The 24,777-nt window shown below is 62.0% G+C and overlaps 2 protein-coding genes across 6 annotated transcripts; both read left to right on the top strand.

The window, feature by feature from the left end:
* Positions 1-1,881: 1,881 nt before the first annotated feature.
* ADCY6 (adenylate cyclase 6) lies at positions 1,882-14,707 on the top strand. Of its 3 annotated transcripts, none has more exons than XM_065043725.1 (22): positions 1,884-2,182; positions 2,811-3,712; positions 5,358-5,507; positions 5,584-5,705; positions 5,801-5,912; positions 5,982-6,109; positions 6,874-7,032; positions 7,109-7,250; positions 7,338-7,466; positions 7,973-7,998; positions 8,079-8,226; positions 8,480-8,577; positions 8,656-8,743; positions 8,814-8,930; positions 8,997-9,155; positions 10,040-10,215; positions 10,301-10,327; positions 10,977-11,106; positions 11,190-11,453; positions 12,564-12,768; positions 13,731-13,855; positions 13,938-14,707. In XM_065043725.1, exons 2-22 carry the CDS (start codon positions 2,879-2,881, stop codon positions 14,064-14,066), a joined length of 3,468 nt encoding a protein of 1,155 aa, XP_064899797.1. In that variant the 5' UTR covers positions 1,884-2,182; positions 2,811-2,878; the 3' UTR covers positions 14,067-14,707. The 3 variants fall into 3 exon arrangements, with proteins under 3 accessions (XP_064899798.1, XP_064899797.1, XP_064899796.1); XM_065043724.1 differs by having other exon boundaries at positions 1,887-2,182; positions 2,878-3,712; XM_065043726.1 differs by lacking the exons at positions 8,480-8,577; positions 8,656-8,743 and having other exon boundaries at positions 1,882-2,182; positions 2,878-3,712.
* Positions 14,708-15,969: 1,262 nt separating this feature from the next.
* Positions 15,970-24,235, top strand: CCNT1 (cyclin T1). 3 transcript variants are annotated; one of them, XM_065043731.1, is made up of 10 exons: positions 15,970-16,211; positions 16,643-16,724; positions 16,998-17,126; positions 17,913-17,973; positions 19,257-19,319; positions 19,682-19,727; positions 21,534-21,749; positions 21,796-21,938; positions 22,012-22,082; positions 22,445-24,235. In XM_065043731.1, exons 1-10 carry the CDS (start codon positions 16,030-16,032, stop codon positions 23,858-23,860), a joined length of 2,409 nt encoding a protein of 802 aa, XP_064899803.1. In that variant the 5' UTR covers positions 15,970-16,029; the 3' UTR covers positions 23,861-24,235. The 3 variants fall into 3 exon arrangements, with proteins under 3 accessions (XP_064899803.1, XP_064899801.1, XP_064899802.1); XM_065043729.1 differs by lacking the exon at positions 21,796-21,938 and having other exon boundaries at positions 15,971-16,211; positions 21,534-21,697; XM_065043730.1 differs by lacking the exons at positions 15,970-16,211; positions 16,643-16,724; positions 17,913-17,973; positions 21,796-21,938 and having other exon boundaries at positions 17,000-17,126; positions 21,534-21,697.
* The last annotated feature ends 542 nt before the right edge of the window (positions 24,236-24,777 follow it).

The following is a 24,777-nucleotide window of genomic DNA, read 5'->3' as shown; positions in this document are numbered from 1 at the left end:
GGCGGCCGTGCCACCCTCCCCTAAGGGGGACCTGCCCCCATATACCCCCGTGTGGGGTAGGCGGGGCTGCAGGGGGGCCGCGAGGTGGGGGCAGCCCCCCTGCACACTCGCCCCACGCCCCGTGTCCCCGCCGTGCCCGCGGGAGGCCGGATCGGGCCCGGTGCCGCAGCATCACTGCACCGCCCGGCCGAGGCGATGGGCGGCGGCTGCGGCGGCCCCGGGGAGACGGACGGAGCGGGGCGGGGGGGGGAGGCGGGATCCGGCCCGGGGAGCCCCGGCGGGGTCAGAATCGGGCCCGGGGAGCTCCGGTGTGGACAGAGCTCCCGCATGGCCAAGGGCTGGTCCAACATGCCCAGCACGGGCAGGATCCAGCCCAGGGATCCCCAGAAGGGGCAGGATCTGACCCGGGGGTCCCCAGTATGGGTAGGATCTATTCCAGGGGATCCCCAGCACGGGCAGAATCCGTCCCGGGGATCCCCAGCAGGGGCAGGATCTGTTCCAGGGGATCCCCAGCAGGGCCAGGATCTGTCCCGGGAGTCCCCCAAAGGGCCACGATCTGTCCCAGGGATTCCCGACAGCGGCCGGATCCCGCCCGTGGACCCGGGGGGGCACCCGGGTTGTGCTGGGACCCCCGGTGTCCCCGAGGTGCCCCCGGCCTGTCCCCCAGGCCGGGCTCCGGTGCCCACCCCCCTCTCGCGGTGGGACTTCCGCGTGGGGCCGCGGGGACACGGGCCCGGCGGCAGCTGCTAATTAATGATTAATCTGCGCTCCCCGGGGCCCAGCGCTGCTGCGGGGGGGGTGCGGAGCCCGGCGGTGCCGCGGGAGGGGGGCCCCGCCACGGGCGGGAGGAGTGCTAGGGCCTGAGCCACGGACACCCGTGGGGTACAGGTGGGGACCCCAGTGAGGGGCTGTCCTGCACCTGTCTGGGCACAGAGGCTGAGGGGGGATGTGTGCAAGGGGGTGTGTATGTGTGCAAAACGGGCGTGTATATGTGCATGTGAGTGCAAGGACACATGTGCGTGTGTGTGCAAACCGGGTGAGTGTGTGCAAGGGTTCATGTGCATGTGAGTGTGCAAAATGGGTGTGCATTTGTGCCAGGGTACATGCAAAGCTCTGTGTGTGTGTGCCAAACGAGCGTATGTGTGCACATGTATGTGTGTGCAAAGGTCATGTGTGGGCACAAAATGAGCGTGCGTGCAAGAGTGCACATGTGTGTGTGTGTGCACACAACTGGCACGGATGTGCACAAGGATGTGTGTGTGCACACGTGCCTGTGTGCACAAGGGTGCATGTATGTGTGCAAATCAGACGTACCTGCATGTGTGCAGAGGTGCATGTGTCTGTGCATGTGTGCAAAGGTGCAGTTGTGCGCATACACGCATGTGTGCAAGGGTGTGTTTGAGCACTACATGTGCGTGTGCAAGGATGTGTGTGCACACGTGCGCCTGCGTGTGCACATGCAGGGGGTGCCTAAGGAGGGTGTAGGTGTGTGTGCAGGGAGATACGTGTGTGTGCACACATGCAAAGGGGTGTGTGTGTGTGCGCACAGGTGTGCAAGTGTGTGCACGCGTGTGCAAGGGGCTGTAGATGTGTGACCAGTGGGGGGGGTGCAAGAGAGGGGTACTGGGCGGTGTGGATGTGTGTACAGGGTGTGTGTGCAAGGGACACACTCAGAACGGGGAGGGGTGCGTGTGCAGACACGGGGGTGTCCGGGGGGCGCGTGTGTGCGCGCGCGGGGGGCCTGGCCGCGCGTGCCCCCGCTGTCCCATGTCGCCATGTCGGTGCAGCGTCGCGGTGCGTGTGTGTGCGTGTGTGTGTGTGCGCGCAGCCCCGGGGGTGCCGGTCCGCCCGTGCCCGCGCGCGCGCCCGCCGCCCCCGCGCGCCGCCCGCGCCTCCCCCGCCGCACCGGGCCGCTCCGGGCCGTACCGGGCCGTACCGGGGCCGCCGCCGCTGCGCCTTTAAGGCCGCCGGCCGGGAGCGCCCGGGAGCAGATCCGGGCGGGGGGGGGCGGGCACCGGCCGGGGCGGGTCGGGCCGGGGCCGCGACCGGGGCCGCCACCGAAGGCCCGGCGTGGGCGCGGGATGGGACGGCGGGGGCGCAGCGCGGCCGCCGTGTAGGAGCGGGCGGCGGCGGGGCCGTGCCGGGGCGCGGAGCCCCGCGGGCGGCGGCGCCGGAGGCGGAGGTGAGCGGGGCCGGCGGGGGCGGCCGGGCCGGCGGCGGGGAGCGGGACCGGGAGCGGGGCGCTGCGCGGGGCGCGGTGCGGCGGGGGGTGGGACCGGAGCGGCTCCCGGGGCGGCAGGAGCGGGGTGGTCCCGGGGGGCTGCCCGGTGACCGGTGCGGCGGCGGGAAGGCGCTGGCGGGGCCGGGGCGGACGGGCCGGGCTCGGCGGGGCTCCCCGCGGGGCGGGTGGGCAGGGAGGCGGCCGCCGCCGGGGCCGACCCTTCTCAGGCCACCGTTCGCTACCGCCGCTTGCCCGGGCCTGCGACCGGTTGCCACGTCCCGGCTGGTCCCCGGTGCCCCGGGGCCGAGGTGCCCGGTGCAGCCTGTTGGCCGCTGTTCAAGATAAACAAGGCCGGGACAGCCGGGACGGTTCCAGCTCTGCCGCAGGTCACTGTGCCGGGGAGGACAGGCTCGGGGCGGCCACGGCAGGGCCGAGCACTGGGACAGCGGCGCCGGGACACCGGCACCGGCTGCTTCTGCGGGACCACGGGGCTGGCTCGGGGTCTGCACCCCCGGGGGGGCTGGGCCATCAGGGCCCTTTGCTGCCTGGCCCTCCAGGGTGGGGAAAACTTCCCTTTGCACCCTCACAGGCCCCGGGGTCCCTCTTGGGGCGTTGGGATGGGGGACCGAGCGCTGACCCTTACCCGGCACCCGCAGCATGTCGTGGTTCAGCGGCATCCTGGTGCCCAAGGTGGACGAGCGGAAGACGGCATGGGGGGAGCGCAACGGCAAGAAGGGCACCCGGCCCCGTGCCACCCTCTGCGGCCCCCGCTACATGAGCTGCCTGCAGGACCCTGAGATGGAGCGGGGTGGGGGGCCCCCCCGGGGGCTGCGCTGCACCTGGCAGGAGGACCACTACGGCAAGAAGGGACCCACGGGCGACCTGGGGCTCAAATCGGTGGACCTGGCCTTGGAGGATGGCGACACCAAGGGCCCAAAGGGGGCTGGGGGCCGCGGTGGGCGACCATCGGCCGGCGAGTGCTGGCGGCGGCTGCTCCAAGTTTTCCGCTCCAAACGCTTCCAGTCGGCCAAACTGGAGCGGCTTTACCAGCGCTACTTCTTCCAGATGAACCAGAGCAGCCTGACAGTGCTGATGGGGGTCCTGGTGCTGGTCTGTGGGGTGATGCTGCTCTTCCACTGCCTGCCCGGCACCCCACACGTGCCGGCCACCGCCGCCTTGGCGAGCGCCACGGCCCTGTTCTTGCTCCTGATGGTGCTGTGCAGCTGCAGCGCCTTCCCCCAGGACTACATGTGGGTGGTGAGCTACGTGGTGCTGGGGCTCCTGGCCGGGGTGCAGGTGCTGGGGACGGTGGCCGTGGCTCCCCGGAGCGCGGCCGAGGGCGTCTGGTGGAGCGTGTTCTTCATCTACATCACCTACACGCTGCTGCCCGTGCGGATGCGGGCGGCCGTGCTGGCCGGCGTGCTCCTCTCCACCCTGCACCTCACCATCGCCTGGCACCGCAACGCCGCGGACCCCTTCCTCTGGAAGCAGGTGGGGCTGGGGGGACACGTGGGGAGGCTGTGCCAAGGGGGTCCTGCCTGCTTGTGGCGTGGTTGGGACCCCTCCGCAACCAACCCCCCATCCAACCCCCCATCCCCTTTGGTGGTTCTTCAAGTCTCCTGCAAAATTGGGCTTTTCTGCAACATGGAAAATTCTGGATGTGGGAGGGGCCCCTGGGCTGCCCAGGGAGCGGGGGGGTCCCGTGCCAGGGTCCCGTGGGTGCTGCCTGTGGTGTGTCCAGGGGTCGCGGCGCTGCCGCAGCCCCGCGCCGGGGGCGAAGGGGCCCCTCGTCCCAGCGGGGCTGTGCACAGACCCACCATTGTGGGCTGTACCGGGGTGGGGGGGTACCCACAAAACCCCTGTTGTGGGGCCAGCGGAAACCCCCGAGGGGGATGCAGGGCCAGGGCACCAGGGCGGGGGGCTGGCTGCCACCCAGGGGGCTGGGACGCTGGCGGTGTCCCCTGTCCTGCCCGCCCAGGGGTGATGCAGCACCCCACTGGGAGCACCCATGTGTAGGGAGGCACAGGGGGGTCCCCTTGTCCCCAGGGCTGTGTGTCCCCAGCCCCCAGCAGTGCCTCGCTGTGCTCCCCTCCTTGCGCGGGGCCACTCGTCACCATCGCCCTGCCTGGCCGGGGCCACGTGCTGTCCCTGTGGGGCACAGGGCGAGGAGCGCGATGCTGGGGGGGCCGAGGCCAGGAGCTGCAGGGGGTCACAGGAGGGGAAGCCCCCCAAGTGGGGTGACCCCCACAGGGTGGGCGATGGGGCCATAGCCTCTGGCCACGGGGGCTGCGATGGGGACAGCGGGTGCAAGTGTCCCCCCCCCAGCCTGCCAGAGCACTATAAATAGCCCTGGCCCCGGTCCCGGGGGACAAGGACAGGGAGGGGGGAAACCGCAGGGCTCCCGCTGCCACCATCTCCGCTTCCTGGCCCCCCAGCTTTCTCTGCTTCCCGTGTGCCTGTGGGGCCTGGCCGTGTCCCCACGCTCCTCCCTGCCCCGGGTCCTCGTGTCCCCCCTGTGTCCTCATACCCCCCTGCCCTATGTCCCCAGGTCCCCCCATCCTGGTTTCCTACATCCCTGGGTGCCCCATGTCCCCCCTGCACTCGGTCTCCCGTTCCCCCACACTCACCCTGCTCTGGTCCACTGTGTCCCCAAGTCCCCTCTGTTCCCCCTACCCTGGGTGCTCAGGTCCCTGCATCCCCCCTACAGCCCCAGGTCCTCTCTGTCCCCACGCCTTGTGTCTCCAAGTCCCCTGTGTCCCTGCACCCCCCCACCTTGGTGTCCCACGTTCCTAGGTGCCTCACATCCCCCGCTGCCCCGGTCCCCAGGTCCCTGTATCCCCACATGCCCCCCAACCTGGTCCCCTGTGTCTCCAGGTCCCTGTATCCCCACATCCCCCCAAGGTCCCTATATCCCCATACACCCTGCCCTGGTCCCCAATGTCCCCAGGTCCCTGCATCCCCACATCCCCCTACCTTGGGTCCCTATGCCCTCATGTCTCCCTGCCCCACGTCCCCCCTTGTGGCCCATGGTGACTGCACCCCCATAGCAGAGCTGGGGTTTTGGGGTGCAGAGGAGGGTGGCAGAGCTGGCTGGGGATTCCGGGGGGGGTTGTGCTGAATCCACCTCCCCCACCAGCTCAGTGCCAACGCCCTGATCTTCCTCTGCACCAACGTGGTGGGGGTCTGCACCCACTACCCGGCCGAGGTGTCGCAGCGTCAGGCTTTCCAGGAGACCCGCGGGTACATCCAGGCGCGTCTGCACCTCCAGCGCGAGAACCGTCAGCAGGTGGGTGGGGGGCCCGGGGGGCTGGGGGGCCATGGGGACCCCGGCCCCGCACTGACGGGGCGATACCGGGGGGCAGGAGCGGCTGCTGCTCTCGGTGCTGCCCCAGCACGTGGCCATGGAGATGAAGGAGGACATCAACACCAAGAAGGAGGACATGATGTTCCACAAGATCTACATCCAGAAGCATGACAACGTCAGGTACCGCAGGGCTGGGGGCGGGTGAGATTTGCGGGGGGGGGATCCAGAGGGGTGTGTGTGTGTCCCCACTGAGGCCACGCTCTTCCTCCCGGCAGCATCCTCTTCGCCGACATCGAGGGCTTCACCAGCCTGGCCTCGCAGTGCACGGCGCAGGAGCTGGTGATGACGCTCAACGAGCTCTTCGCTCGCTTCGACAAGCTGGCGGCAGTGAGTGGTGGGGCCGGGGGGGGGTCCTGGGGGTCCCTGAGCCCCCCTGACCTGCCCCTTCCCCCCCAGGAGAACCACTGCCTGCGCATCAAGATCCTGGGGGACTGCTACTACTGCGTGTCGGGGCTGCCCGAGGCGCGCGGGGACCACGCGCACTGCTGCGTGGAGATGGGGGTCGACATGATCGAGGCCATCTCGTGAGTGGGACGGGAATGGGGGTCTTGGCTGTCCCTGGTGCCACCGCGACCCTGGGGGGCTGTGCCCATCCCTGGTGCCACCACGACCCTGGGGAGCTGTGCCCGTCCCTGGTGCCACTGCAGACCTGGGGCGCTGTGGCCACCCCTGGTGCCACCATGACCCTGGGGAGCTGTGCCCATCCTCAGTGCCACTGCAAGCTGGGGGCCTGTGCCCGTCTCCGGTGCTGGCACGTCCCTGGTGCCACCGCAGCCCTGGGGAGCTGTGCCAATCTCCAGTGCTGGCATGTCCCTGGTGCCACTGCAGCCCTGGGGCACTGTGCCCGTCCCTGGTGCCACCATGACCCTGGGGAGCTGTGCCTGTGCTCAGTGCCACTGCAAGCTGTGGGGCTGTGCCCATCCCCAGTGCTGGCGCATCCCTGGTGCCACCACAGCCCTGGGGGGCTGTGCCTGTCCCTGGTGCTGGCCCATCCGTGGTGCCACCGCAGCCCTGGGGGGCTGTGCCCGTCCCCGGTGCTGGCCCATCCGTGGTGTCACCGCAGCCCTGGGGGGCTGTGCCCGTCCCCGGTGCTGGCCCATCCGTGGTGCCACCGCAGCCCTGGGGGGCTGTGCCCGTCCCCGGTGCTGGCCCATCCGTGGTGCCACCGCAGCCCTGGGGGGCTGTGCCCGTCCCCGGTGCTGGCACATCCGTGGTGCCACCACAGCCCTGGGGGGCTGTGCCCGTCCCCGGTGGCCGCGGTGACACGGTGTGCTGGTGCCGTCCGCAGGCTGGTGCGTGAGGTGACAGGGGTGAACGTGAACATGCGTGTGGGCATCCACAGCGGGCGCGTGCACTGCGGCGTCCTGGGGCTGCGCAAGTGGCAGTTCGATGTCTGGTCCAACGATGTCACCCTGGCCAACCACATGGAAGCGGGTGGCAAAGCCGGGTGAGCCGGGATGCTGGGCTGGGGACCGGGGTCGGGGGGCAGCGGGGGCTCAGCTCCTCATCCCTCCCGTCCCCAGGCGCATCCACATCACCTGGGCCACGCTGCAGTACCTGAATGGCGATTATGAGGTGGAGCCGGGCCACGGGGGTGAGCGCAATGCCTACCTCAAGGAGCACAACATCGAGACCTTCCTCATCGTTGGCTGCAGCCAGAAGCGCGTGAGTCAGGGGGGGCTTTTTGGAGGGGGGTGGAACCCGAGCTGGGGAAGCAGGGGCTGCCCCTCTCATGGCCACGTCGCTCCGCAGAAGGAGGAGAAAGCCATCCTGGCCAAGCTGCAGCGCGCCCGCGCCAACTCCACCGAGGGGCTGGTGCCGCGCTGGGTGCCCGAGCGCTCCTTCTCCCGCACCAAGGACTCCAAGGCCTTCCGGCAGATGGTGAGCGGCCTTGGGGGGGGTGAGGGCCCCTGGCGCCGCGGTATCGGCCGCTTGCTGCCTTCCCTGCTTCCTCCCGCAGCCCACGGCCCCGAGCAAGCCGCGGCTCTGTCCCCATCCTCAGCAGACTTTGGGGATCCCCTTGTCCTCAGAAGCCCTTTGGGATCCACATTACCTTCACTAGCCCATGGGGACCCAGACGTGTCCATCCCGTCCACAGCAGCACTTGGGGATCCCCCGTCCTCACTGGCCTTGGGGACCCTTTGGGGTCCCCTGTCCTCACTGGTGTCAGACCCCCCCCAGACCCTTGGGGACGTCTCTATCCTTGCCAGGCTTGGAGAACCCTTGGGGATTCCCCCTCGCCATCCTGGTTACCCTCAGGACTCTGTCCCCCATGCTTAGTGGCCTTGGTCACTCTGGGGGATGCCCCATGTCCTTGTCCCTCTGAGGGTCCCCCCCTGTCCATACTGGTGGCTCTGACACCCCCCATATCTCTTGTGTCTCCCCAGGGCATCGATGACTCCAGCAAAGACAAGTAAGTGTCCTGGGGGGGGGTCACAGCCAGCCCATCCTTGGGGGGACCCGGGGGGACCCTGACCCAGCCGTGTCCCCCAGCCGTGGCGCCCAGGAGGCCCTGAACCCCGAGGACGAGGTGGACGAGTTCCTGAGCCGGGCCATCGACGCGCGCAGCATCGACCAGCTCCGCAAGGACCACGTCAAGAAGTTCCTGCTCACTTTCCAGACGCCTGAGCTAGAGAAGAAGGTGGGGGTGTTCCTCTGTCCCCTGAAGTCCCCTCTGTCCTGGTTTCATGGCACCTTCCACCCTCTCCATCGCAGCTGTGGGTCACCTCTGTCCCCTCTCATCTGTGGGGTCCCTTCCATCCTGATGGCTTCATGGTCCTCCCTGTCCTAGCTCCTCCTTCCCATCCTTTGGGGTCCCCTCTGTCCCCCTCCATCTCATCCCCGTGGTCCCCTCTGTCCCCCTCGGCCCAGCCCTGTCCCCCCTGTCCCCGCAGTACTCCAAGAAGGTGGACGATCGCTTTGCTGGCTACGTGGCCTGCACCCTCCTCGTCTTCTGCTTCATCTGCTGCCTCCAGATCGTGGTGTTCCCCCAGTGAGTGCCACAGCCCCCCAAAAAAACCCTCACCCCGTCCCCCCACCCCCCGACACTCACAGCCGCCTCTCTCCTCAGCTCCCCACTGATGCTCGGTGTCTACGTCAGCATCTTCATCCTCCTCGCCACCATCCTCTTCGTCTGTGCCGTCTACTCCTGTGTCACCGTGAGTCCAGGGCCAGTGGGTGGGGGTTTTGGGGGGCTCAGCGGAGCGTGACGGGGATTTTGCCCCCCAGCTCTTCCCCGCTGCCCTGCAGCGACTGTCCCGGAAGATCGTCCAGTCCCGCGCCCACAGCACTGTCATCGGCGTCTTCACCATCCTCCTCGTCTTCATCGCCGCCTTCGTCAACATGGTAGGGACGTGGGGCTGGGGGGTGGGGGGCCGCGGGTCACCGTCTCACCCGTCTCGTCCCCTCCAGTTCACCTGCAGCCGGGTGTCCCTGCGGGACTGCGCTGCCCACGAGCTCAATGTCACCCCGGAGGCTGTGGGACCCTGCCAGCTGCGCACCCTCAACCTGTCCCTGGGGTCCCCCGCGGGGCCCTGTCACCGCCACGGGCTGGCCTGCGACTTCCCTGAGGTGAGACCCGCGCAGCACCCATGGGTGTGGGGCTGGGATGGGGTCCTGCGTGGGTGCCAGCAGGCCAGGTGCTCTGGGGGCTGGTACAGGGTCCCTGAGGATGCAGGGTGCTGGCAGGGGGTCCCATGGGTGCTGGAACGGGGTCCCCACAGACGTAGGGTGCTGGCAGGGGGTCCCCATGGGTGCTGGAACAGGGTCCCCACAGACGCAGGGTGCTGGCAGAGGTCCCTGTGGGCGCTGGAACGCGGTCCCCACAGACATAGGGTGCTGACAGAGGTCCCTATGGGTGCAGAGTCCTGCACAGGCACTGGTGCAGGGTCCCTGAGGGTGCAGACACAATGTCCCCAGGGGTGCTGGCGCAGGGTCCCTGAGGGTGCAGGGTGCCAGTGTTGGGTACCTGTAGGCACAGTGTCCTCAAGGGTGCTGGCATGGGGTCCCCAAGGGTACAGGGTGCTGTAGGCAGTGTCCCAAAGGGTACAGGGTGCTGTAGGCACAGTGTCCCAAAGGGTACAGGGTGCTGTAGGTACAGCATCCCCAAGAGTACAAGGTGCTGTAGGTACATTGTCCCCAAGGGTACATGGTGCCAACACAGTGTCCCTAAGGGTACAGGGTGCTGTAGGTACAGCGTCCCCAAGAGTTTCGGGTGCTGGCACAGTGTCCTCAAGGGTACAGTATGCTGTAGGTACAGTGTCCCCAAGGGTACAGAGTGCCAGCACAGTGTCCCCGCAGCCACAGGCTGCTGACATGGGTCTCTCCATGGGTGCTGGCACCGAGCCCCTGAGTGCTGGCATGCTGTCCCCACGGGTGCCACGTCCCTGTGGGTTTGGCGTGCTGGCGGGAGTCCCCATGGGTGCCGGTGTCACTGTGGGGTGTCCCTCTCGCAGTACTTCAGCTACAGCGTGGTGCTGAGCCTGCTCGCCTGCTCCGTCTTCCTGCACATCAGCAGCATCGGGAAGCTGCTGCTCATGGTGGCCATCGAGGCCACCTACCTGGTGCTGGTGGAGGGGCCCCAGGCCACCCTGTTTGACAACGCCGACCTGCTGGTGGTGGCCAACGCCCTGTGAGTGCCCCATGTCCCCCCGCTGTCCCCTCCCTGGATGCTGCGTCCCCTCCCCGCTAACCCCGGCTCCTCTCCTCCCAACCAGGCCCTTCAATGTGACCCAGGGTGAATGGTGAGTGGGGGACTGGGACCAGTGGGGAACTGGGAGGAGGGGGATGAGGGTGCGTGACAGCAGGAGAGTCCCTTGGGGTCTATGCTGGGAGGGTGGGTGCAGCTTTGGGGGCTGGGTGCAGGTTTGGGGTCCCTGGGGTGGGTGTGTCATAGGGGTTCAGGTGCAGGTTTGGGGTCTCTGGGGTGGGTACATCTTTGGGGATCCCTTGGGTGGGTGCACCTTTGGGGGCTGGGTGGAAGTTTGGGGTTTGGGTGCATCTTAGGGGGTCCCTGGGGTGGGTGTAGGTTTGGGGTCCCTGGAGTAGGTGTGTCATAGGGGTTCACGTGCAGGTTTGGGGTCCCTGGGGTGGGTGCGTCATAGAGGACTGGGTGCAGGTTTGGGGTCCCTGGGGTGGGTGCGTCATAGAGGACCGGGTGCAGGTTTGGGGTCCCTGGAGTAGGTGTGTCATAGGGGTTCACGTGCAGGTTTGGGGTCCCTGGGGTGGGTGCGTCATAGAGGACCGGGTGCAGGTTTGGGGTCCCCAGGGTGGGTGCAGATTTGTGGTCCCTGGGGTGGGTGCATCATAGAGGTCCGGGTGCAGGTTTGGGGTCCCTGGGGTGGGCAGGGACTGGTCCGGCGTCCCCTCTCAGCGGGGGGACGGTACCCACAGCCCAGCAGAGGGGAAGGTCGCTCTCCGGTACGTCACCCCCGTCATCCTGGCCGTCTTCGCGCTGGCGCTGTACCTGCACGCACAGCAGGTCGAGTCCACTGCCCGCCTCGACTTCCTCTGGAAGCTGCAGGTAGGACCTGGGGGGGTGAGGGGACGGGACCGCCCCGCTCCCCGCACACCGGGGCGGCTCCCGCATGGTGCTGGGTGCCGCAGGCGACGGGCGAGAAGGAGGAGATGGAGGAGCTGCAGGCGTACAACCGGCGGCTGCTGCACAACATCCTGCCCAAGGACGTGGCAGCGCATTTTCTGGCGCGGGAGCGGCGCAACGATGAGCTCTACTACCAGTCCTGCGAGTGCGTGGCCGTCATGTTCGCCTCCATCAGCAACTTCTCCGAGTTCTACGTCGAGCTGGAGGCCAACAACGAGGGCGTTGAGTGCCTGCGCCTGCTCAACGAGATCATCGCTGACTTCGACGAGGTGCTGGGGTGCAGTGGGGTGGATCATGGGGATGGGAGGTGTGGGGATGGGGTGTGTGGGGTGCTGGAGAGGCTGTGGAGCAGCATGAGTGGGGGAAGGAAGATGGGGTGCTGGAGAGATCATGGAGCAGTGTTCATGGAGCTGTGGGATGGGGTGCAGGAGCTGGGGTGCATAGGGCCCCAGAGAGGCTGTAGAGCACTGTGCATGGGGTGCAAGAAGATGGGGTGCCCAGGGTGCTAGAGGGGTTGTAGAGCACTGTGCATGGGGTGCTGAAAGAGGTGGTGAAGGAGCGTTCATGGAGCTGTGGGATGGGGTACAGGGGACAGGGAGCAGGAGATGGGGTGCATGGAGTGCTAGAGAGGCCGTGGAGCAGTATGCAGGGGGTGCATGGGGATGGGATGCACAGTGCCCCGGAGAGGCTGTAGAGCACTGTGCATGGGGTGCAAGAAGATGGGGTGCACAGGGTGCATGGAGCAGAGTTCCTAATGTGCACAGGGATGGTGTGCAAGAAGAGGGGGTGCAGAGGGTGCTGGAGGGCCTGTAGGGCACCATGTGTGGCGGTAGGGTGCAGGGGATGGGGTGCATGGGGTGCTAGAGAGGCTGTGGAGCAGCATACATGGGGTGCAGGGGATGGGGTGCACGGGGCTCCAGAGAGGATGTGTAACACTGTGCATGGGGTGCAAGAAGATGGGGTGCTTAGGGTGCTGGAGACCATGGAGCAGTGTGCATGGGAGACCATGGGCTGGGTGGCAGGAAGATGGGGTGCACAGGACCCCAATGAGGCTATGGAAACATGTGCATGGGGTGCACAAGGTGCTGGAGGGGCACGCCATGTGTGGGGATGGGGTGCAGGGGATGAGGTGCATGGGGTGCTAGAGAGGCTGTGGAGCAGTGTACCTGGGGTGCACAGGGATGGGGTGCAGGGGGCCCCAGAGAGGCTGTAGAGCACCATGCATGGGGTGCAAGAAGGTGGGGCGCACAGGTTGCTGGAGACACCACGGGGCACCATGCACGGGGTGAGCATGGGCTGGGCTGCAGGCAGCTGGGGGGCACAGGACCCCAGAGGGGCCACGTGGGGGTGACACCACCCCCCTGTCCCCGTCCACCCAGATAATCAGCGAGCAGAAGTACCGGCAGCTGGAGAAGATCAAGACCATCGGCAGCACCTACATGGCGGCCTCGGGGCTGAACGCCGCCACCTACGACCGCGAGGGCCGGAGCCACATCGCGGCACTTGCCGACTACGCCATGCACCTCATGGAGCAGATGAAATACATCAACGAGCACTCCTTCAACAACTTCCAAATGAAAATTGGTGAGCGGCCTTGCACACCCCTCGCACGTCGCTCTGACTCCCTGCATGTCCCTGCACGTCCCCTGCAGGCAGCACAGCAGCCACCGGCTCTTGCACACCTCGTCCCTTTTCGCACACGCGGCCCTGGTGCATAGCCCTTGCACGGGGGAGCTTTGCACGCCCCCTTGGCTTTGCACGTACATCCTCCGCACGAGCCTTGCACACCTCTTGCATGCCTCTGGCCTTTTGCATGCGCAGCCTTTGCAGAGCACTTTGTATGCAGATCTTTGCATGCCCCTTGGGCCTTGCACACACATTTGCACAAGCAAAGCCTTGCACACCTTTTCCCCTTCATGCGCACAGCCTTTACACACCCCTTGATGTGTGCTGATGTTGCACGGCCCTTTAGCCCTTGCACGCGTAGGCCTTCACGCACCTCTTTACACACCCTGCTGCCTCCACACAGCCCTTTGCACCTGCAAATCCTTGCACACCCCTTTCTTTTTGCACACACTGGCCCTTTCACACCCCTTCCCCCTTGCACACCCCTGTGCACATGCAAACCATTGCACACACTGGACCTCGCACACCCCTGTGCACATGCAAACCCTCGCACACCCCTGTGCACATGCAAACTCTCGCACACCCCTGTGCCTGTGTAAACCCTTGCACACCTCTTTCTTTTTGCACACACTGGACCTTGTACACCCCTTCACCCTTGCGTACCCCTTTGCACATGCAAACCCTTGTACACCCCTTCTTTCTCGCACATCCTGGCCCTTGCACACCCCTGTGCATGTGCAGACCTTTCCACACCCCTTTGCCTTCTCCCCTCCCGTGCACACACAAACCCTTGCACCCCACTTCCCCTTTGCCCATACCCCACTTGGCCCCCTCTTTTCCACTCGCATGCCCCCTGCCTCCCCCCGCAGCCATGGGGGGGTCTGTGACACCCTGTTTGTCCCTTTCTGACCCCCCCCCAGGCCTGAACATGGGTCCGGTGGTTGCGGGGGTGATCGGGGCACGCAAGCCCCAGTACGACATTTGGGGCAACACTGTCAACGTCTCCAGCCGCATGGACAGCACCGGTGTCCCCGATCGCATCCAGGTCAGCGGGGGGGCGGGAGAGGGGGAACAGGGCCCCCCCAGAGGCCCTCCTCACCCCCCCATGTGTCCCACTCCCCCTGCAGGTGACAACGGACCTGTACCAGGTGCTGGCGGCCAAGGGCTACGCACTGGAGTGCCGGGGGCTGGTCAAGGTCAAGGGCAAGGGCGAGATGACCACCTACTTCCTCAACGCTGGCCCTGCAGGGAGTTAGGGGGGGCCCTGCCTGGTGTGGCCCCCCCGCCCTGGGACCTGCACTGGGGTCAGGCAAAAAAGGAAAAAAAAATCCCCAAATCCATGTATTTAAAAGAAAAAAACAAAGGGAGAAATGGACACAAGGGAGGTGGCTGGGGGGGACCCCCTGCTGTGCCCCCCCCAGGGTGGGGGGATTGCCCAGCACCGGGGGGGGGGTAGGGAGGGGTTGGGGTGCAGCCCCAACCCCCCATGCTAAAATCCCCCATGTGCCAAAGAGGGGAGATGGGCCCCCCGGGGAAGGGGCTGGGGGGTGTCCTGTCCGCTCCCCTCCATGTGCCAAACTGAAGTGCCGCCTGCGGGGGGGGGCAGAGGCCAAGCACCTCCACACCCCCCCCGGGGCTGCCAGCGAGGAGGGGGGGGTGGGTGCAGCCCCCCCCCCTTTTAAATGCAAAAAAAAATGAAGTGACTTTTTTTTCCCCTTTTTTCTTTCCTGTTTGTTTGTTTTTTTTGAAGCTGTTTTGGGGCGGGGGGGGGGGGGGGGGGCTCAGCCCAGGGGGGCTGCACCGCCCCCCCCTTCCCTCCACTGCTGCCCTGAGGTACTTCTTTGTCCTTCGTGTGTACAGATAAATTAATTATATATAAAACTCACTTTGGATACGAGCTGTGGCCTGGTGTGTGGGGCTGAGACTGGGGGGGTGGTCGGGGTGGTTGGGGGGGTCCTGGGCGGCAAACGGGGCTCAGGGACCATGGGGGGGGAAGGGGAGGTGATGGGGTGACGGGGATGGGGTTTGGTAAGGGGTTGGGGGTGAAACCTGAAGAACCGCCCGTGTGTTTCAAGCTGAGTGCAAATTAGCTAAGAAAGGAATTTTAGCACTGATAGGTTTGAATAATAATACTTTGCAAACTTAGCACCTTTTATACAGTTAATAATGATAGAAAAGCTACAGAGGAGGCTCCTTCTTCTCCACGAAGCTCACACTACTATAAAACTCTTACAAGGATAAACCATTTATTAACCAAATGAGTTAACTTTCATTTTAAAGGGATATCAGGCGTTCAAATTCATCTGTATTTACAAGGATAAACCATTTGGTTTATCAATGGTTCAACTTTCATTTTAAAGGGATATCAGGCGTTCAAATTCATCTGTATTTACAAGGATAAACTATTTGGTTTATAAATGGTTCAACTTTCATTTTAAAGGGATATCACACGCTCAAATTCGTCTGTATTTACAAGGATAAACCATGTGGTTTATCAATGGTTCAACTTTCATTTTAAAGGGATATCACACGCTCAAATTGTCTGTATTTACAAGGATAAACCATGTGGTTTATCAATGGTTCAACTTTCATTTTAAAGGGATATCGCACATTCAAATTCACCTGTGTTTTCAAACAACTTTATCAGGTAATTTCAGATGAATTTCTTACTCGTGGCGAGGTCTTGCAGTTTTTGCTCTTTGTCGTTGCTGTGGTGGTTCTGTTTGTTTGTCGTTTTGTTTTTGCAGCTATCTGTCGGTAGTTAGTGCCACAGCCCCTCAGAAAGCTCTGGACTGCTCAGTTCCATGTTTAGGAGAGATTTTCACCTCAGGATCTCCATGTTAAATAGTTTGCTGTATGTAGAATGTGGATTCAAATGAAGCTTTTCATCAGTCATCACCCACTTGTGGGGGGTTAGCGGGGGGGCGTTAACGGGGGGGGGGGTTAACGGGGGGGGGGGGTTAACGGGGGGGGGGGTTAACGGGAGGGGTGTTAACGGGAGGGGTGTTAACGGGAGGGGTGTTAACGGGAGGGGTAACGTTCGCCCCCCCCCCCCCCCCCAGCCGCATCTTTCCCGCCCAACCGCGCAGGCGCCTCAACGGCTCCTCCCCCCCCGCCCCGCCCTGTGACGCAGCCGTACGCGCGCGCTGCCGTCCTGTGACGCCAGTGCGCCGTTTACCGTACGTGCGTGCGTGCGTGCGCGCGCGGGCGCAGATCGCCATGGAGGCCTCGGCGGGCGGCGGGGCCGGCGGCGGCGGCGCGACCGGCAAACGCTGGTACTTCACCCGCGAGCAGCTGGACCGCAGCCCCTCCCGCCGCGCCGGGCTCGACCCCGACAAGGAGCTTTCGTACCGGCAGCAGGCGGCCAACCTGCTACAGGACATGGGGCAGCGCCTCAACGTGTATCCGGGCCGCGCTAGGCCGCGCTAGGCCTGCGGTATCGCCGCCGCGGGGCGGGGGGGGCTGGGCCGCGGGGAGAGCCGGGGAAAGAGCCGCGACCGGTCGTTGGGAGAGTAAAGACCGGTCCGCAGCGAAGAGGGTGAGGCCGGTTTGCGGGGAGGGATCCGGAGCGGGGAGAGCCCGGCCCGGCCGTTGGGAGAGGGAGGCGGGGAGAGCCGAGCGCCTTGCGGGATCCGGCAGAGCAGGCCCGGCCGTTGGAACGGGGAGACTGGGAGCTCGGGGAGCGGTGCCGGTGAGCAGGGAGGGCCGGAGCGGGGAGACCCGGGCACATCTCGGCGGCGGAGGAGCGCGGCCCGGCCCGGGGGTTTGTCGGGGGGCTGAGAGCGCTGCTCGGGACTCGTCGCTGGGGCTGTTTCCTTAACCGCCTGCTCAGGTCCCAGCTCACCATCAACACGGCCATCGTGTACATGCACCGGTTCTACATGGTGCAGTCCTTCACGCAGTTCCACAGAAACGTAAGTGTGCTGGGGGCTGGGGGGGTGCGGGGCGCCGGGGACCCCCCAGTTCTGCTCCTGCTGCTGCCTGGCAACCAGCTGGGGGGTGGCACGGTGGGACCGACCCTGGGGAAGGGACAAGTGGTTTGTAGTTGCTGGTAGTCCCCAGAGACGTTCTTTCCTCCTGGGGCTTTTTGGACTTGCACAGGCTTTATTTCCTAAGAGAATGTTTGTTTTATATGCAAGATCGCTCTACTATTAAACTTATTAACTTTGTTTTGTTTTTCTCTGAAGTCGGTGGTACCAGCAGCTCTGTTCTTGGCGGCCAAGGTGGAGGAGCAGCCTCATAAACTGGAGCATGTAATCAAGGTAGCACATGCTTGTCTGCATCCCCAGGAACCTCCCCTAGACACCAAGAGCGAGGTAAGTGTTGCGAGCGGGGAGCTGGGCTCTGATGGGAGGAGCAGGAATGGCAGAAACTGCCGCATCCCGCCTCGCTCGGGTGCCGCAGCCCCCTCTCTAACGAGCGGCCGTGTCCCAGGATGGCCAGTGCCAGCTTTCCAATTCAGCCGCTCTTGCGTTACCGAGAGCTTTTTGGCTTCTGTACAGCAGAAGGCTTTTTTTTCCCTGCTCTGTGGCAAGTTTTCTCGTGTTCTCCTCTGCTGTGCTGCTGCAAATGTGACTGGGCTGTGCTGCGTAACGGTGTCTGCGTGATAAAGCTGCTGAGGAGGGTGTGGATGCGGCTGCGATTGAGTAGTGTCTGCGGCAGAACAGAGGGCGGTGTGTGCGGTCGGTTCTGTTCTGTCCCCACGCATTTAACGGTGGGTTTTTACGAAACCCCGTTCCCCATCTCTCGAGACAGCCCATCTTACCTGGAACTGAGCAGCCAACCCTGCTGAAAAGGGGCAGGCTTAAGGACAAAATAAAAAGACAGCTGATTCCTCCCCGTACTGCCCGTGTAGCCGCCCCGTGCAGTGCGAGGGACCAGGTCCCCCCGGCAGCAGCCGTAGCCGGGACGCGGGTCCCCCCAACGCTCTGCTTTCTCTTCTCTGGCAGGGAATCTGCGCCAGCTCCCCCAGTGCACATCAACACAAAGATTCCCCTTTGCTATTTTGCCTCCCCGAGAAAAGAAAAAAGGCTGTTAGAAATGTGCAGGCTTTATACAGAGTTGCCTCATCGTGAGTAACTTGCCTGTCCTCTCAACCCCAGGCTTACCTGCAACAAGCCCAAGACCTGGTCATTCTAGAGAGCATAATACTGCAGACCCTGGGTAAGTTTTTCCAAGCGGACGGGCTGCCACACGAATCCCAGAGCCAGGAGAGTTCCGCAGAGCCTGACCGCCCCTTCTCCACAGCTGGAGGGCAGCTGCACAGCTGGAGAGCAAGAGTCCAGGCAACAAACTCTTGGATTTTTCATGCCCGCTCCTTGTTTTGCTTTTAACGGCAATTTTTTCAGGTGTAACTCGTGTCAGGTTTGATGCTCAGAGAAATGAAACTGTGGCTCGTCTCTTTTCTCCCCCTCCCACCACAGGTTTTTAGCGCTTGGACGCCAGTCCCTGTCCTCCCTTGTGCTGTTGATAATGCTCTAGTCCTGTGGTCAGGAAGCAGTTTGCACTGAGATTTCTAACAAAACCTGGGCTGAAAGTTAATTATTTATCAGAATGGGGGGGAAAAAAAACCCGAAACAACAAAACCAGCAACGGTTGTTGGGGGTTTTTTGACAGTAGAAGCTGGAGCCTCCACGTCGGGCTGTGGCTGTTGGATCTCGTATCCTGTTCCTTTCTAAAATGTGCTGTTAAGATTCCGTTTTACTAACATATGTTCTGTTTCAGAGGCAGTTTGTAGGTAGCGTTCTGCTCCAAAATCCTCGTGGTTATTTGTGACTTGATTCACAGAAAACCCCCCAAACTCCCCCGAGGGGGCGGGTGTGTCGATGGGCCGCACCGGTGGCCAAACTGGGACCTCGGTTCTGCAACCACTCGCTTCTCCAGTTGCCTTTTAAAATGCCCCAGTTCTTCTAGAACGTTCTGCATGGGAAGAAGCAAATCTGTTGCACACATGGACCCATTTGAATGATTTTTTTTTTTCTTTCTTTAAAACATAATGGCCAAAGCGAATAGGAAACTGCACCGAGGATTAAGTTCAGTTGTCTTTAGGCTCCTTCAAAGGGAAAACGTCTGCTTCCTCTTAGCTTTTTGGGTGACAGAAATTCCTTTGGGCCGATGCCATTGTCTTCTCCTTCCTCCCAGCTGCTGGAAGAGGCTTTGTCCTGCTATTTTTAAAATCCTTAATAGCTGTTTTGTTTTCAGTGAGGTCTTTTCAAGCGCATGTAGCTGCTCGGAGGGCTGGCAGCACCATTGACCTCTGGGTTTTGTGCCTGGAGAACTTCTGGATATACAGGAAAACGGGCTCCTGTGTTCCTGCCGGGCAGAGAACAGGGGCTGTAGGAGGGAAGGGAGACAACCTTGCCCCCCAGGAGCGGGAATAAAGGTTGGTGGATCCGCGGGGCTGCGCTGCTGCCTCGCTGACAACCCTTCTCTCTGTGTTCCTCCAGGTTTCGAGATCACCATCGACCACCCGCACACCCACGTGGTGAAGTGCACGCAGCTCGTGCGAGGTAAGCGCGGCCGGATGGCAAATACCTGCGGCTTCTCCTCCCCGTAACCTCAGCGCGGTAGAGAAGGGACGTGAAAATACAATAAGAGCTGTAGCGTTCAGAGCTGCCCAAGAGCTCACCCGCGGTCGTTCTCCTTGATGACTGTAACAGTGTAAAAATCGAGGTGGTTACAACTGGTGTGATGTTGTGGTTCTGCTGAACTACACCAAGTAACTTCTAAGATCCTTCTCCACGCCAGAATCTCTACGTACAGTAATTTCTAACTACGCTGTGGTGTAATTAGTCAAACAGTGGTGGGTGTTGCTTGTGTAATAATCATCAGGACGTACCAAATCACACCGTGCTTTCCTTTTCTCTTTCAGCCAGCAAGGACTTGGCGCAAACTTCCTATTTCATGGCTACCAACAGGTTATTTTATAATTAATTCATATTGGACGAGAAGGTTTTATCATAAGGAGATGTGACCCCCGAGGTGTTAGGCAGCCTGGGGATCGCTCGGTTTGGTTCGGACAGAGCGGGAATCCTTTTCCAGCTGCTTAAAACTGGCTGCAAAATCGGCCCTTTAAGCGAGGCAGGTGGGATGCTTGGAACTTCACTGCTTGCGGCGTTAATATTTAGAACAGAGCGAGTGGTGGACATGGGAAATCCTGTGGCTTTTGTGAAAGAGCTCACAGGAGTGAAGAAAAGATGGTTTAAGCGCTTGAAGCTGCAAAGCCAAGCCCTGGGTTTGTGTGGCCTTGGGCGAGTTGTTTCTCCTCCCCACCCGCGTTACCCGCTCGCCCAGCGCAGGGTGAACCCTTTGTTGAAGGTTCTCGAGCTCCAAAGGGCATCGTGTGGGTTTTCCCGCATAAAGCAGCGTCAAGGGAAGGTGGTGTCGGGATTTGTGGGCAAATGCGTCCTTGAAACGTGTTTTGTCCCTGCAGCGGTAATTGCTAAACCAAAAAATTATGAGTTAAGGTTATAATTGAAAGCAATCCAGGTAGAAAGGAAGAAGCGCAGCCTCAGTTTTGCCTTAAAGTGATGCTGCGAAACGCTTGATTAAGCTGCTTAAGCGATGAACTCGATTTATCAGGCGTAGGTACAGATGTTTTATTTCCTTTTGGCGCCGGTGCGGGGCAGAGCGAAGGCTGTTTGTGCACCCTCGCTTCTGACCTTGACAGACCAGATAAAGGCTCCGAATTCCCCGGGTTTCACTCGTTGTAAATACAGTATCTGCGAACCAGGGTCAGCCTTTGTGGCTGTAGATGTGCATCTCTCTCTTTCCATATTGCATTGCTGGAAAAGTGCTTAATAACCTGAAGAAATGCAGCCAACGCCGTCGCGCGACTGCACGGAGACGCTCGGTGGCCCCGTGTCCATCAAATGAGGGTGATGGGGACACTCAGTTTGCTGCCAGGTTTGAAAGGCTTAGTAGAGAGGAAGATGCTTTCTCTGTGCTGCCCAGTCCGCCCAGCACTGACATTTGAGCGAATTAATTTATTAATTGACTAATGAAACTGTTTGATAGGTGACCCTTTAGTCACTCCGGTGTATGGTGCTATTCACAGCCAGTCACTGTTCTTAAAAATCATTTAGGAAAGACCAGCCACGTCCTAAAAGCCAAAAAGGGCCAGTTTGCTCTTTTGAGTTGAACCTGGAAGTGTCTTTAGTTTATTCTCGGGTTGTTCGGAGCCTCAAGCTGACAGCGGCCTGAGAAAAACGGGGGAGGAACAAGCAAATTGGTGGAGCGGGATAGAGACGCTGGTGACAGGAGGGTTGTGCTGGGGGAAAACGGCAAGGATCGTCCCAGCACGGCCACCTCCTGCGCGGCCTTTGGTCAGTGGGGGATTGTGCGTCCTGAAGTTCAGGTTTGGGAGCTGATACAGTCACAGATGGTTTGGGTTGAAGGGACCTTCAAATGTCACCTTATGCCATGAGCAGGGACATCTTGAGCAGCTCAGGGTGCTCAGAGCCCCGTCCAGCCTGGCCTGGGATGTCTCCAGGGATGGTTCATCTACCCCCTCTCTGGCCAACCCGGGCCAGGCTCTCACCACCCTCAGGGCAACAATTTCATCCTTATTACCTAATCTAAATCTCCCCTCTTTTAGTTTAAAACCATCACCCCTCATCCTACCACAACAGGCCCTGCTCAGAGTCTGTCCCCATCTTTCTTATTGACCCATTTTAAGCACTCAAAGGTTCTTTTTGTTCCTCCCTCCTTTGCGGCGCCCCCAGCCTGCACCTGACCACCTTCAGCCTGCAGTACACCCCTCCCGTCGTGGCCTGCGTCTGCATCCACCTGGCTTGTAAATGGTCCAACTGGGAGATCCCGGTCTCCACGGATGGGAAGCACTGGTGGGAATACGTCGATGGCACTGTGACTCTGGAGCTCTTAGATGGTGAGTTTGGGACTAGTTTTATTTCCCCTAAAAAGCTCTTAACGTTATTTTGGCGACTCTGTTCCTGGGTCCGTTCATGGACTCCACGACTTGTCAAGGTTTCCAGCACTGCAGCAGCCTCTGTGGTACCACAGAGATGCCCAAAAGCACAGTGAGATGAGTTTAAATGTGATCAGTGATATAAATCCTCAGGATTTCCCCTCCTGGAGCGGCCCCATCTCGTTAGTAGCCCCGCTCGTCAGTGCGGGGGTGCCCTGATGGGTCGTGCTGCTCTGCCTCTGACCCTCCTGCCTGGCTTTGTGTTTCCTCTGCAGAACTGACTCATGAATTCCTGCAGATCCTTGAGAAAACCCCCAATCGGCTTAAACGCATCCGGAACTGGCGGGTAAGGCTCCGCTTTGCACGGCGGGTGCTTGCAGGAGAGAACAGGCTCTGATTTCTTGTGTGTGGCATCTCCGCTCTTACAATGCGAGACAGTGTGTGAAGGGCATGTGTGTGGGGAAGGTCTGAATGCTGTGACTCTGCAAAATGTTGCTTTAGCGCTTGAGTTCATCCGTTCTGAATTAACTCTTGGGTTTTCGGCTGCTCTAGCAGCCCCGCTTGCGGTGGTTGGGCCTTTTCCCACAAGGGGAGATGGGGGATCTGTCTTTAAATGAGCGTTTGCGCCGTGCACAGGGAGTTTTGTTTGCATCAAACCAGCTCTAGCGACAGCCCGAAGTAAATAACCGATGGCTGCTTTTCTTCCAGGCCTCTCAAGCAGCCAGGAAGTCGAAAGCTGACGACCACGGTGAAGATAAGAGCCTGTCAGAGCAGACAATCCTCAACATGATTTCCAGGAACAATAGTTCGGATATGAACATCGCTGGGTTAATGAGCATGTCAACATCCTCGACTGCCGGAGCGGGGCCTTCTGCGCCGGCCACAACCGACTCGCCCAGCGACCAGAGCGCTGCGGACACGTCCCAGTCTGAGCACTGGTTGTCCCAGCATCCTCCCCCCAAGCTGGAGACCGGCCAGAGCCACAGGACTAACGAAAGCTCGTCGGCTGCCGAGCACCCGTTACAGCAAGATGGCGCTGGTTATCAGAAGCAGAGCGGCAAGAACGCTCCCTCGGCCAAAGTCTCGCTCAAGGAGTACAGGGCCAAGCACGCCGAGGAGCTGGCGGCGCAGAAACGGCAGCTGGAGAACATGGAGGCCAACGTGCGCTCGCAGTACGCCTACGCCGCGCAGAACCTGCTGGTGCAGCAGCAGCGGGAGAGAGAAGTCCAACAGGACGGCAACCCCTCTCCCGTCGTCCTGAAAATCCCCATGGGCGGCTCGGAGAACCCCGAGCGGCCTCCCGGCCCTGAGAAAGGCGACAAAGCATCGGCGCTGAAGCTGAGGATCCCGGTGGCGAGTGGAGGTGGGGACAGGCCGCTCCCCTCCAAGCAGGAGGAGATCAAAATGCGGATCAAGGTGCCGACGGCTGCGGACAGACACGGCTCCTCGGACGAGTGCGGCCTCAAGAACCGGGAGCACAAGGAGAAACACAAGGGCCACTCTTCCAACCACCACCACCACCACCACAACCACCACTCGCACAAACACTTACACCCCCAGCTCGGCGCCGGTCCCAGCAGCGTCACCAACAAGCGACCGGGAGACTCTAAACACGGCAGCCAGCCCGGCGCCGCCCCCCACAAAACCTACGGCCCCCCCATTTCATCCCGCAAGAGGCCGCTGCTGGAGGAGCTCATGGCGCCGGCCGCGCCGGCCGCACACGAGCACCAACCCAAAGTCAGCAAACCCTCCAAAGGCCCTGGGGTGCCCTTCCCGTACCCGCACCTCCCCGGGCACAGCTCCGATCCGGGCAATATCCCTTTACCCCAGGCCAACAAAGCGCGGGGTACCCACGGCAAATCGGACAAGGGTCCCACGGGGGCCAACGGGCACAACGTGAGCCAGGCCAGTGACTACCAGGATACGGTGAACATGCTGCACTCGCTGCTGAGCGCGCAGGGCATGCAGCCCGCCCCGGCCCCCGCCTTCGAGTTCCACTCGTACGGGGAGCTCTTGAACCCCCGCGCGGCCGCCGGCGCCAGAGCCCCCGCCAATACGGACAAGCCCCGACCACCCCCCCTGCCCTCAGAACCGCCCCCTCCGCTCCCCCCCCTCCCCAAGTAAAAAAGCAAGCAAAACAAATATCCCTTTTTACTACTGAGTTTATACAAAAGCCCAAGCCCAAACCTGGGCTGCCCCCTCGGGGGCCTAAAAGGGCTTGTTTGATCTCCACTGCCTCACGAAGAACTATTTTATTATATTATAACTTTTATTATTGATATTTAGAGCGCGGAGTTGTTGAAGCTGTGAAAGGATCAAACCCTTTCTCTGTTCCTTGCTCCCTCCCCCAGCAACTTGCAGGCAGCGCTGGGTTCTGGCCCTGCTGGAACTGAAGCCCCCTCTGGGGAACACACGGCGTGGGGGGGCTCTGGGGGGGTATTTAAAATATGTCACAGAAAATTTAAGATGTTTTACAAATAATTTAAGCATTAACTTATATCTTAGTGTTCTGTCCGTTTTAATTTTGTGGTGCCGCGGGGAAGGGGGTTGGGGTGGGATGTTTGGGTGGTTCCACTCGAGATGTTGGATTCGGGAGTTTTGGGGAGGATGCGATGGGGGGGGGGGGACAGGAGCAGTGGCTGCTGAGGTTGGGGGGGGTGACTGTGGGGCGATGGGAGCTGCTCTGGGGTCTGATTTCCTCCGAAATCTCCGCTTTTGGGGTCCCACCTCCATCCCTCGCTCTGGCGGCTGCCGGGGGCTTTGGGTGGCGTTGGGTGTTGAACAACCGGAGGTGATGGATTGAGGGTGCTCAGCCCAGGGCTGGGGCTGCTTTTGGGGGGGACGGAGTCCAGAGGAGCTGCCGGGGATGAGCGAGGGGCTTGAATGTGGGGTTTTGTGAAACTTACTCTACCTCAAGCTGTTTTTTTTTCACCTTGCCAGTGCCTCGGCCCTTGGTCACCCACCCCCTGCAGCTCTGCGTGGGGTTTTTGCTCCTGGCAAAGGCCTGTCTCACGTCCCCCCCGCCTGTCTCACGTCCCCCC

This window comes from Columba livia, chromosome 29 (assembly GCF_036013475.1).
Source record: "Columba livia isolate bColLiv1 breed racing homer chromosome 29, bColLiv1.pat.W.v2, whole genome shotgun sequence".
In the NCBI taxonomy this organism is placed as follows: Eukaryota; Metazoa; Chordata; class Aves; order Columbiformes; family Columbidae; genus Columba; species Columba livia.
This window is presented reverse-complemented; position numbering and strand designations above follow the sequence as displayed.